Here is a 12263-nt window from a genome sequence, read left to right on the forward strand (position 1 = left end):
GAAAGGTACTATTACTAATTCCAGCAGTCTAAGAAAGTAAAGGACTCGGGGCACCTGGGTGGCTCAGTCGGTTAAGCGTCCGACATCAGCTCAGGTCATAATCTTGTGGTTCGTGAGTTCAAGCCCTGCATCAGGCTCTGTGCTGACAGTTCAGAGCCTGGAGCCTGCTTCGGATTCTGTGTCTCTCTCTTTCTCTCTGCTCCTCCTCTATGCATGCTCTGTCTCTCTCTCAAAAATAAACATTTAAAAAAATTTTAAAGACAACTTTTCTGAAGGTTAAAAAAAAATGTTTAGCTGAATTTAAGAAGACTACAAACATATTTACAACTGACACATGCCCATGATTATGACTCATCCAAGTGGGCACAGCTCATTAAATGCAAAGTTGACATCCAGGCATTGTGGAATGATACAGACCTGAGGTTCCCACCCTCAAGGAGTAATTACAAGATTTCTTTTTAATGTAGTCTCCCTATCTGGGCCAGGCCCCCTGCTGCCCTTCTGTGCTGAGTGGGCTTCTTGTTCGTACAGCATGGAAGATGGGGAGAAGGAGGGTACGGCCAAGGAGGAAGAGCAAGCTGACGCCCTGTGGGCAGAAGTGACAAAGAAGAAGAAGCGGCGACGGGGCCAGAAAGTTGAGAAGCCTGAAGCCTTCATGGCTAATTTCTTCAAAGGGCTGGAAATCTATCAGACCAAGTTACTGGTAAGCACTGTAGCCTGGCCATGCTCCCGGTGCAGACCTCAGACGAGTGGTCACTGATTCTGTTTCACTGTTTGCTTCGTTATGCTTCCTTGTCTTTCTCATTCCTTTTCTTCTCTCATTCATCTGTTGTTTCCTTTTGTGTTGGAGGAAAAGGAAAAGAGGCTAGCCTGGGGAAAGCCAAGTGCTCCAGCCCCTCTACCCAGCACTGGATGCCCTGTGCTCTCTGCCAGTGAGCTCTCGTGTGTTATGTGCTCACTTAGCCTGTCATAGTCCAGAGCTCAGAAGCGGCCAGACCATTTGGGATGCAGAAAGAATATTCTTATGTTAGGTTCTCCTGTTACTCCTTGGAAGCTTTGTTATTCCACCTGCAATCAGCCTTCAGCATAGCTTGTAATGTCCTTTCTCTGACAAACTGCCCACTGAGGTGCAGCTGCTGATGGTCAGGACAACACCTTCCCCAACACCATTGGTGAGAGCCTCCTACACAGAGAGACTGAGAGCTTTTCCCAAACTGCTATCATTCCAGTCCTCAAGTGCTGATTTTTCTTTTTTTGTTTTAATTTTTTAAAATTTTTATTTGTTTTTAAGGCAGAGACAGAGCATGAATGGGGGAGGGTCAGAGAGAGAGGGAGACACAGAATCTGAAGCAGGCTCCAGGCTCCGAGCTGTCAGCACAGAGCCCGACGCAGGGCTTGAACTCACAGACCGTGAGATCATGACCTGAGCCGAAGTCAGAAGCTCAACTGACTGAGCCACCCAGGTGCCCCCAAGTGCTGATTTTTCTAGGGAAGATGGCAATGGGAATGCTACCTTGAGGGGGAGAGGCAGAGGGAGAGGAAGAGGCAGTGACTTGCAAGGGGACAAAGACTTTAGGCCACAGACTGGCTACATCCAGGGTGGGAGCTGCAAGGCTCTTCTGTGGGCGTAGAAAACTCATCATTTCTAAATAGACTTACTGTCTGCATGGAGCGCGCATGCACTCATGCACCCTAACAGCAGCATTTCGGTCCTCTGCTAGTGACCTGTTTAGGCTTTTGATTCCCTGAGGGGTAAACCAGGGCAGAGTTCCTTTTAGCATTATTCTGAGCCACTTTTCTAAATCAATGGCTCCTGTTTCTCCCCAAATAAGTCATAAGAAGTCCAGCACTGTCTTAGTACAATGGTTACCAAGGAGTAGGGCCAGTCCCGTGTAAATTTCTAACCAGAAAAGGTCTCCTGTTGGAGGGAAGGAAGGTCTCTTTCCCTTCCAGAACTCTTCTACTTCTGCCTGTCCTTTCCTTTTCAGCATTACCTGGCCAGGAATTTCTACAACCTGAGGTTCCTCGCTCTGTTTGTAGCCTTCGCTATCAACTTCATCCTGCTCTTTTACAAGGTGATACTGCATTTAGGGGTTATTTGCTCACTATACTATATACTTTTTAAAAATCAGAATAGAACTTATGCCCTTAATTAGAGCAGAAATTCTAATATCTAAGGAAATCTCTAAGTCACTGGCTTCCAAAAAGGATATGGTCTTTAACATTTGGAGGAATGGAGACACTGCTTGCAAGGAAGGCCAGTTAGGGCGTCATTTCCATAGTTTAGGCTTGTTCTCATCATTACTTAATAAATTTTCCAAATATTTGTTGGGTACCTACTATATTCTAGACCCTGTATTAGGCACTATAATGCATTTCAAAATGAATAGTAAATACAAGTTTTTTTCCTTAAAGGATAAGGTAACAGAAAGCCATTATAATTGGTCCATATGTTAGAACTATTATGAAGGAAGAATTAACAGTAGTTGGTTTGGGGATATGGGAAAAGAGACTAATCAGGATAAATAAAGATTTTGAACATTGCTAAGTGGGTCTTGTAGACCATAGGCACATAATAAATGTTAGTGGAATGAATAAATGAATGCTAGGTCCTGAATTCGTGACATAGCCTTTAACTGGCTATTCCAACTTTTGCCTCTCTCCCTCCTTATCTAAAACCGTCAATCTGATTTGTATAAACCTTGCTTTAATCTACATCAACCTGCCACTAGATTGAACTAATAATGGCTTTCCTTTGCCTATAGTCCGGCACTTTGCCTGTGGAGGAAAAATGGAAGTCTGTAGAGGGGCGTGTAGCAAAGCTTGGCTTTAAACATACTGACGTTGAAGTGACTGCAGACAGTCATCCAGGGGAAGGTAGCCAGCAGGCAATGGAAATGCAGGTGGAAAGCCTCACAGGTGTACATTTGGAAGCCATCTGTGTAAGAATGGCAGTTGAAGGCATGCATGTCAAAGGCATCTAAAAAAAATGAAAAAATGTCGACTATGTGCGAGCACACACGCATGCAGTTGTGCATGTGCACGTTCGTGTCTTCGCCTCCTCCCAGGCCACGGCATTTCAGAAATTACCTCCTGTGGTATAGGGATCATAGCACATGTAGTAAAGCTCTCCTCTTCCTTTTTAAAGTAGGTTCCGCCCTGGGCACGGAGCCCAATGTGGGGCTTGAACTCACCACCCTGAGATCAAGACCTGAGCTGAGATCAAGAGTCGGGCATTTAACCGACTGAGCCACCCAGGCACCCCAGCTCTCGTAACTTTTTTTGTTTTTCAAGAGATAGTATTTGTCTCTCGGACATTTTCTTTGTAGTTATGATAGACATTGGAGATTCCTAGGAATAAGTTACCTAAAACCTCATTCCCTCAGCAAATAATGCTGCATTACTACCATGTGTATAGCATATGCTAGCAGTCTGAAAAAATGGGGGGAGAGCCCACTGGCAGAGGTACTTTCTAATGTTTGTAAGAAAGTGTGTGTCTTGGGCCAGGTCACTGAAGAGCCTTTAGAAGAAGAGACAGAGGATGTTGCAAACCTGTGGAATTCCTTTAATGATGAGGAAGAGGAAGAAGCGATGGTGTTCTTTGTCCTACAGGAGAGCACTGGGTATATGGCGCCAGCACTGCGGGCCTTGGCCATTATCCACACCATCATCTCTTTGGTCTGTGTGGTGGGCTATTACTGCCTGAAGGTGAGTTGCTGGCTACTCTGAATCTAATCTGACTCCTTGGGGAAGATGCATCATTTTGAACCCAGCGAGCCCTTTATTCTCCAGGACTTTGCTTGTAGCCTGAGGTTCAGAGAGTGGTGGCAGTGCCATCACTGGGTAGCTAGTTAGAACTGCAGAATCTTGCCCCACCCCTGGCCTTTTACCTCAGAAGCTACGACTCAACATGCCCTCCTGGGTGATCTGTATTCACACCCTACTGTAAGAAGCCTTACTCCGGGAGTCCCTTTTCAGATACTTCCTGTTGAATTTCATAGGATTAGAGTCATCATGCTAAGTCACACATGCAGCTAGTAATGAGATCCGCTTCTGATCTTGGAACTTATGTTGGAATTTTATAAAAATGCTTTTCACCTTTCAAAATCTATTGGTTTTTAACTACTTCAGATGTCAGAAGTAAACTTACTGATGGATTACTGTCTCAGCTATGTAGGGCTGCGTAACAAATCCTCCCGAGACCTTAGTCATTTAAAATAACAATCACTTTTTAAGATTCGGTGACTTGGCTGGGCACATTTGAGCAATCCCTCTGCTCTGTGTGAAGGCAGCTGTGTCAGCAACTATCTGTCAGCTCAGCTGGGCTGGACTGTCCATGATGGCACACTCTCACACCTGGAGTGTTGTCAAGGGAACAGCGGGAAGGCTGGGCTCAGCTGGGGCAGCTGGACCTCTCTCTCCGTATAGACTCAGAGCATTCCCCCTTCCGTTTGGCCTCTCTGTATGCTCTTTCTGGCAAGGTAGCTGGACTTCTTGCATATGACGGCTTGGGGTTTTCCAAAAAGAGCACAGTAATGGAAGCTGCTAGCCTTTTTAAAGCTTAGGCCTAGAACTGTCACAGTGTCACTTTACTGCCTTCTGGTGCTTACAGAAAGTCACAGGGTCAGCCCAGATTCATGGTTGCACAGGAGATGAGGGGGAGCCACACAAGGGCGTGAATACAAGGAGACATAGTTCACGGGAGCCATCTTCAGACACTACTATAGTTATATGTATCTTTATATATTCATGTGAATCATAGTATTTTTGGCTTTCTAAGTCTGGTTCTGTTGCTACTATACCACATCTTTTTTTTCATTACATTTTGTTTCATAAGTAGGAAGTCTCCTTGGCCATACACTAAGCCATCTTCTCCTGGGAAGAGTCCCAAACATATATTCTTATCTTTGTGGCCCTCTCTTCGTCCCCAGGAACTGTAGTATCATGTGGGAAGTCTAGCTACCCTGGTGGGGAGACCACTTGCTCTAATCCACGCTAAGGACTCTTTTGTAATGATGAGAGCACACATTCTGGAGGCTGCCTGGGTGGGACTTACAGTTCTGCCACTTAACCTCACCATTCCTATCTCCTCCTCTTTACATATGAGTGTTAATAATAATAGCACAACCCCTAAAAGTAGATGGGAGTATTAAATGAATTAAAATGTATAGAGGGACCCAGAACACAAACATGGTAACCACTAGAGTGTTAGTGGTTTACCTTAGTTTACCATCCTAGGGCTCAGCTTGTTGGATTCAGTGCAGATATACCAGTGACCTAGAGAAAACACAAGGTAAACACTATCTAGGGAATAAAGATGTGGAAGTCCTACTTACAAGGATATACAAATCCTTAGAAGACTGAAGAGGGGAATGCTTCGAATTCCAGAGATGAGTACTGCTCTAAAACTTGGTAGTATTATGATTATGATGATGATGACTATTCAGAGTCATTTCACAATATAGCAGGTATTAGTCAGAGTAGCTTTATCTTTGCTTTCCCTCCCACATCATCCATTAACTAGCAAGCGATCATCAGTTCCTCACAGGGTGCAATGCCTATTATTAGCCTTTGCCACCTTCCTGTCATTAGTCTTTTCTTTCCTTGGTGTTGTTTTGTCACGTTAAAGATAAAAAGGGCAAGAAGCAACTCTTTACAAATCACTGTCTAAATTTTGTCTTTTTTTCCCCTTGGAAATAAAGGAATAGCATGGGTATTTATAGATACTGTGAGCTTTGAGAAAGAGTTGTTGGAAGAACCCTTTTGGAGACCAAAGCCTGAGGGATGTTGCCAAGTAACCAGTGGCTTTCCAGCTGAATGAGAAGCCTTGGCTCTGTCTGCATTAAGCTTTCCTTGCTACAGGAGCCCTGGCTATTCTGAATTCTCATTTCCTAGGATTTCAGTAGCACCCTCTGACCTCACTAACTCTGTCCCTTATTTGAATTATTGTATGTCTGTTGATGGTTGAAGCAAGTTTCCCCTCCTTTTCTACTTTTTTCAGTGGTAGGCCACCATAGCCATGCCACCATCTCTAGGCTAAAATCAAAGTTCCAAATGTAAGAGAATGGGGAGTGATAATAGGAAACCAATAACTGTGTTTCTCTCAGGAAGAAAACTTCAATAACAGCCCAGTGAATCCTCTCATCCCTGCTAGCAAACCCCCATATTTCATTAACCAAACGTCAGTGCCATGAAATCAATATGACCCTAGCCATTGAAGGGGGCTGGAACATTCCATGGTATTCTGTGGCTGAGAAATCCATTCTAGAATAGTTCATTTTCTTTCTAAGTTATGTTTCAACTCCAGCCTAGGAGTCCTAGGGTACCTAACTCATTTGGCCCAGAGACTAGTCTAAATATGGCCTTCTCCCCTGGATGGGTCAAGGAGTCCAGTTTGTATTACTACAAGCTATTTAACCCAAACCTTAAAGGGTGGCCCAAGATGAGGGTGGCTCCAGATTTTTGGAGAAGGAAACATATTAGCCAAAGGAGTGAGAAGAGATTTGACTTTGGACCCACAACTAGGCACCCTGAGAATCCTACTACAAAGAGATTACTGCCCCCAGGCTGCCTGGCTGGCTCAGTTGGTAGAGCATGAGACTCTTGATCTCAGAGTTGTGAGTTTGAGCCCCAGGTTGGGTGTAGAGATTACTAAAAACAATAAACATCAAAAATAAGAGATTACTGCCCCCTCAAATGGGAAAGGTTAATTTGCGAGAAATGCTTGGGAGAGGGTGCTTGAATTAGAAAGCCTGCATTGAGTAAGCAGTGTCTTCCCACTCGTAGGTCCCTTTGGTGGTGTTCAAAAGAGAAAAAGAAATTGCCAGGAAGCTGGAGTTCGATGGCCTGTATATCACTGAACAGCCATCTGAAGATGACATCAAGGGGCAGTGGGACCGCTTGGTAATCAACACACCGTAAGTGTCCCCTCACCTCCATCCCAAAAAGGGAAAGGCGTCTGTACTGTAAACAGAATGGCATGTTCTTAACCAGCCTTGGAGACTGATTAATAGAAGCCTTTTTTTTTTTTTTTTTTTTTTTGGTTTCTAGGACGTGTTTTCTCTACCGCCTTCCCAGTAAATAGCCTGTTGCCCTTCAAACGCTGGTGTTGTATCCCTATGCATTCAGTGGGGGACTGGAGGCTGTCGGGGAGTGATGAGCATGTTTAACTAAGAACAGATGGTCCAGTGCAGTGTTAAGTAGTTTTCATGTTCGAGTCATGCAGAATGCTTCCCTGACCCAGAGGTTCTGAGATCATCTGATCCGTTTCCAGAGCACCCACGCTGCACAGCAGTCCTGCGTCAGCACCAACTCTAAAGTTGTTTCAAAAAAATAGCCTGGATAGTATTAGAGCTCCTTCCAATGTCAATGGATAGGCAGTTCCTTGGGCAGTTAGAATAGGGCCATCAGGGGGCACCTGGGTGACTCAGTTGGTTAAGTGTCTGACTCTAGATTTCAGCTCAGGGCATGATCCCAGGGTCGTGGGATGGAGCCCTATATCAGGCTCCACACGGAGCATGGAACCTGCCTAGGATTGTCTCTCCCCTTGTGCGCCTCTCTCTCTCTCTGTCTCTCAAATAATTTAAAAAAGAGCCATCTGGCTGGGGGTGCTATTACTTGTGTCATTAAGCCTGTCTTGATGGGCATGTATGTGATTAGTACTGTGATGGGAAAGACCATGGATTCTACAGGCAGAGGCGGGTTACCAGGTCAGCTCTGTAACTTAGTTGTCTGTGAAAGGGGCAAGGTAATGAAGCCTTTTAGACCCTGATTTCCTCTTCATTAACGGAGCCATGAGAATACCTACGACCTCCTGCAGTCTGGGAGGATCAATGAGTGTATGTCACATGCTTGGTACAGTACACCTGGCACGTGGTAGGCATCAAGCTGTTGGTCATTCCCTCTCCCTACCTGTTCAGAAAATGGCTGCCATCATTAGCGAAGGTAATGCCAGTGTGTTCCCAACTGGGAAAATGAGAGTTTGAAGATAAATTAATGTGTTGAAGGAAAAGAGATACGTAAACAGAGGGGACTGTTGAAACCCTTAGCTGTGCCAATTAAAAGATGCATGTCTGCAAACAGCAACTCTGACCCTGGGAGAAGAAAATTGCTCCTTATCCAAAGAGGGTCAGGCACACTGAGGGAGGCAGCTCTGTAAAGGCCCAGCTGAGCTTTTTAAAATAGTCTCTAGAAAGGGGAAGAAAAGAAGTGAGCATGCAAATCAAAAGCCTGTCCCCTGCTCCATGTCTGTGCCAGTCAGCTCAAATAAAGAAAGAAAAGGAAAACACGAGGCCTAATTTCTGACCCTTCGTCATCACATCACAGAAATTTTGTATACTCTTAAATAATGTGATTCTTTGGTCAGCTTTCTGCAGTTATCAGTAATGCTTGTATATGTGACACAGGTGATTTGGCCTAAAAGTCTCAGTAAAAAGGCAGTTCAGCTTCTATGAATGGATCTAAGGAGATAATAAGACAATTACACTAAAACGTTCCAACAAGGATATTTGTTGATTTTTTTTTTCATTTGAAGTGGCTTCAGTGCCCATGAGTAGAGAAATGTGTAGATAGCATTTTTAAAAATTTTAGATGGATGAATCTTTGTTTCCACAGTAATGGCACCACAATACACGTAACCTACTTTTTACAGTTAACTATATGTCAAAGAGAGCTATCTTATTTTATTTTTATATTGTTAATGAACTACAAACTTTAAAAAATGGAGCACTGCTGATAGCTTCAAAGTCCGGGATGTTCTCTCTGATCGTATTCTCCCCAACCCCCACTTAACTACTCTCCTGGCTTCAGTGATATTCATTCTTGTGCTTTAGTATATAGTTTACCTCTTAGGTATGTGTCCCTGGAACCATTGTTTCATGTCAACTGATTTTGAACTTTATGTAAAGGGAATTATGCTACATGCATTATACTGTCATTGAAATCTTTCATTCAGGAGTGCATCTGAAGCTTGCCCAGGTTGATGTGTGTAGCCATAGTTTGGTCATTTTCAAAGCTGTAGCATTTTCCATTATATAAGTACTTGTCATGTGTGTATCATGTATTTATACATTTTCCTGACAGTGGATACTTCAACTGTTTCTAGTCTCTGGCTCTTATAAACAGTGGGACAATGAATACTTTTATACCCGATGCTCAAGTAAAAGAGTTTCTCTAGAATAGAAATCAGGAAAGGAATTTCCTGAATAGTAAGGTATGCAAATGTTTGTCTTGATTAACATTCCAACCAGCACTGTATGAGAGTTCCTGCTTCTCTACCTTTTTGCTACACTTGTTTAGATACTCAAATAACTTTGCTAATTCAGTAGGTGTGTAATAGCATCTCACTGTGCATTTTTTTGATTTCTAAAGAGGTTGAGCATCTTGTATTATTTTTTGACCATTCATATATAGAAGTAGCACTTACTTATGCATTTCCCTTCTGAAGGCCCTGTCATCTACCTCACATTTTTAAAAAAATTTTTATGTTTATTTGAGAGAGAGAGACAGTATGAGAAGGGGAGGGACAGAGAGAGAGGGAGACACAGAATCCAAAGTAGCCTCCAAGCTGTCAGCACAGAGCCTGACATGGGGCTCAAACTCATGAACCAAACCGCGAGATCATGACCTGAGCTGAAGTCAGATGCTTAACCAACTGAGCCACCCAGGCGCCCCCATCTACCTCAGATTTTAAGTAAAGGATATTATTTAAAAATACTTATATTATCAAGTAAAACTATGTTTTCTACCTTCAAGGAGCTTACATACCTAGTCAGGGGACAAGAATACCCAGACCAAGGTAAGATCATGTCTGTGAAATGGTCTTGCCTGGAACCTTCAGTCAGCATCTCTGTGGCATCACTTGTGGAATTTTACCCTTAGGACCAAATGTGACCAAGGCCAAGTTGTATGTTAAGACCATTTGGATAAAGGATTTAAGAGAAAGGAGATATTGGTGTGGACAGAGGAAGCCTGGATTGATTTTTATTTGCTTTGTTTATTTTAGGCTCTAAATGTAATACATGAAAAAAATCAAGTAGAAAAATGTACAAAGAAGAAAATCAAAATAATCACTTGCATTCCTCCAGAGATAAAACCTATTACCAGTTTACTTTGTAACCCCAGCATCTGTTTTTGCTTTTAAGTGGCATTTGGATGTTTGAAACAAAGAAATTGCTTTTGCTTCCCCTTTCCCCCCTCCCTACAAAAAAAAAAAAAATGTTTAAAGATTGTCAGCTTGTTTGTTGAGGGAGAAGTGGCATTTGCTCACAGTTGTTCTTCTGAGAGGCCCATGAAGAGAGGGATGTCCTCACTTCCTTATCACCAGCTTGGGTGGTCTTTATAAAATAAGAGACTGTTATGTTCCACAGGCAATAAGAATGACTCAAATTAAGGAAAACAGAAGTAAGAATGCCTGCACCAAGGGTCAGAGGTTCCTTGGCTGCAATCTAGACTCACAATGAACTCTCCCGGGAAAGATCGATTTCAGGATGGAAAGGAGAAAAGTATCTTAAATGGTTTTTGCCAACCTGCCCAAAAGTGACAGTCCTTCCTTAATTTGAACAATGACAATTTGCAGTGGAGCTGGAATGAGTTCCTAGGCTCAGGGCAGAAATTGCCTCTGAGGGGTTAGGGATGGTATGGTAGAGGGGACCATGTCCAAAAGACAAGAGGGGTCTAATTCCCTGAGAAAAGCAGACCCCACAGGAGTTATATGGGAATGGAAAATAGAGTGGATGAGCGCTCTGGTTAAGAAAAACCCCACATACATGAACAAAAGATGATTCCCATACTGGAAACTTCATGAAGTTAGGGACCTTGTCTACACTTTCCACCACTATATCCCTATCAGCTACCCCAGGTACCAACATGAAGTTAGGCACTCAGTGAAGGAAGGTTGAAAGCATGTGTTTTCTTATAGGCTTTTGTTTGCAGTTATACTGGGATCGGGAGACATGGATCTGCTTCTGTCTAGTCTGATGCCACAATTTCTGGCTCTTTCCCATGCTTTTGAAGTAGAAAATGCAGAGTGGCTCTCCAGTATTCCAGAAGTCAACACAAAGAAGCAAAACCATAAATCAGACCTGTGGGGATTCTGACTTTCAATCAGTCTGAATTCTCGAATGAGCAGGACAAAACCCAAGGAGATCCTAGATCCAGACACAGATTGCAAAGCTTCTTGATGTGCTTGCCTTGATGCTAAGAATCTCCCTTTTTTATTCTGTTTTTCAGATCTTTTCCTAATAACTACTGGGACAAGTTTGTAAAGAGAAAGGTAGGCCTTGTCAGTTGGGAGTGGGGGGTGGGGATGGGGAGAGTTCCATGACCACCAAAGAAATGTAGGGGTTTTTTTTGTTGTTGTTTTGTTTTTTTAAGTTCTTCATCTACAGGGGTGCCTGGGTGGCTCAGTCAGTTAAGCATCCGACTTCAGCTCAGGTCATGATCTCGCAGTTGACGATTTCGAGCCCTGCATCAGGCTCTGTGTTGACAGCTCGGAGCCTAGAGCCTACTCCAGATTCTCTCTCTCTGTCCCTCCCCTGCTTGCACTCTGTCTCTCTCTCTGTCAAAAATAAAGAAACATTAAAAAAATTTTTTTAAAAGTTCTTCATCTACAAACATGAATAAATTTGATGTTGTTTTTATGATGGTATCTCAAAAAGAGTAAGTCACAGAAGGGTTTTTTATGAGCATATGTAGGTTTTGGCTCCATTGCTATAATCAGCTGCCCTAAACAGCTTAATACAATCACTGCTTTCTGCATACTAGTTTCTTTCTCTGCTCCAAAAAGATACCAGCTTGAAAAAAACGTTTTTCACTTATCTCTGTCACTTCTTTTTTCTCCGGGGGGGGGGGGGGGGGGGTTATCTTATCTTATTTTTTTATTTTTTCCTGTTGCATTTTGAATCATGTCTTTATCAGTCACTTGAAAGAGCCCAGAGTGTAGCAAAGCTCTGAAGACCTCGGGGCCAGAGAAAACACTGATGGTGTTGAGTGGCCCAAACCCACCCTGTTGTCTTCTCTCTTTAGGTGATTAACAAGTATGGTGATCTCTACGGAGCAGAACGCATTGCTGAACTCCTAGGTTTGGACAAAAATGCCCTTGATTTCAGCCCAGTAGAAGAAAGCAAAGCAGAGGCGGCCTCTCTGGTGTCATGGTACAGAGCTTAGGAGTTTAAATCCAAAGTCTGGCCATAGTGGATCCTTTGATTTTCCAGCCCTCTTCTGCATGCCAGAGGAAGGAACTGCAGAATGTCTGTGTGCTCTCA

The 12263-nt window shown here is 43.3% G+C and overlaps 1 protein-coding gene across 1 annotated transcript in view; it reads left to right on the plus strand.

The window, feature by feature from the left end:
- The window catches only part of RYR3 (ryanodine receptor 3), a 365900-nt gene that overhangs the window by 341738 nt on the left and 11899 nt on the right, over positions 1 to 12263 (plus strand). The window contains exons 91-96 of the mRNA XM_047075357.1: positions 532 to 703; positions 1989 to 2075; positions 3508 to 3708; positions 6787 to 6917; positions 11230 to 11272; positions 12025 to 12152. Coding sequence (XP_046931313.1) covers positions 532 to 703; positions 1989 to 2075; positions 3508 to 3708; positions 6787 to 6917; positions 11230 to 11272; positions 12025 to 12152 — 762 coding nt within the window. The remainder of the gene's footprint in view (positions 1 to 531; positions 704 to 1988; positions 2076 to 3507; positions 3709 to 6786; positions 6918 to 11229; positions 11273 to 12024; positions 12153 to 12263) is intronic.

This window comes from Lynx rufus, unplaced genomic scaffold, assembly GCF_022079265.1.
Source record: "Lynx rufus isolate CCGP_SWC_20201006 ecotype Redwood Valley unplaced genomic scaffold, mLynRuf1.p SCAF_13, whole genome shotgun sequence".
NCBI classification, from domain to species: Eukaryota; Metazoa; Chordata; class Mammalia; order Carnivora; family Felidae; genus Lynx; species Lynx rufus.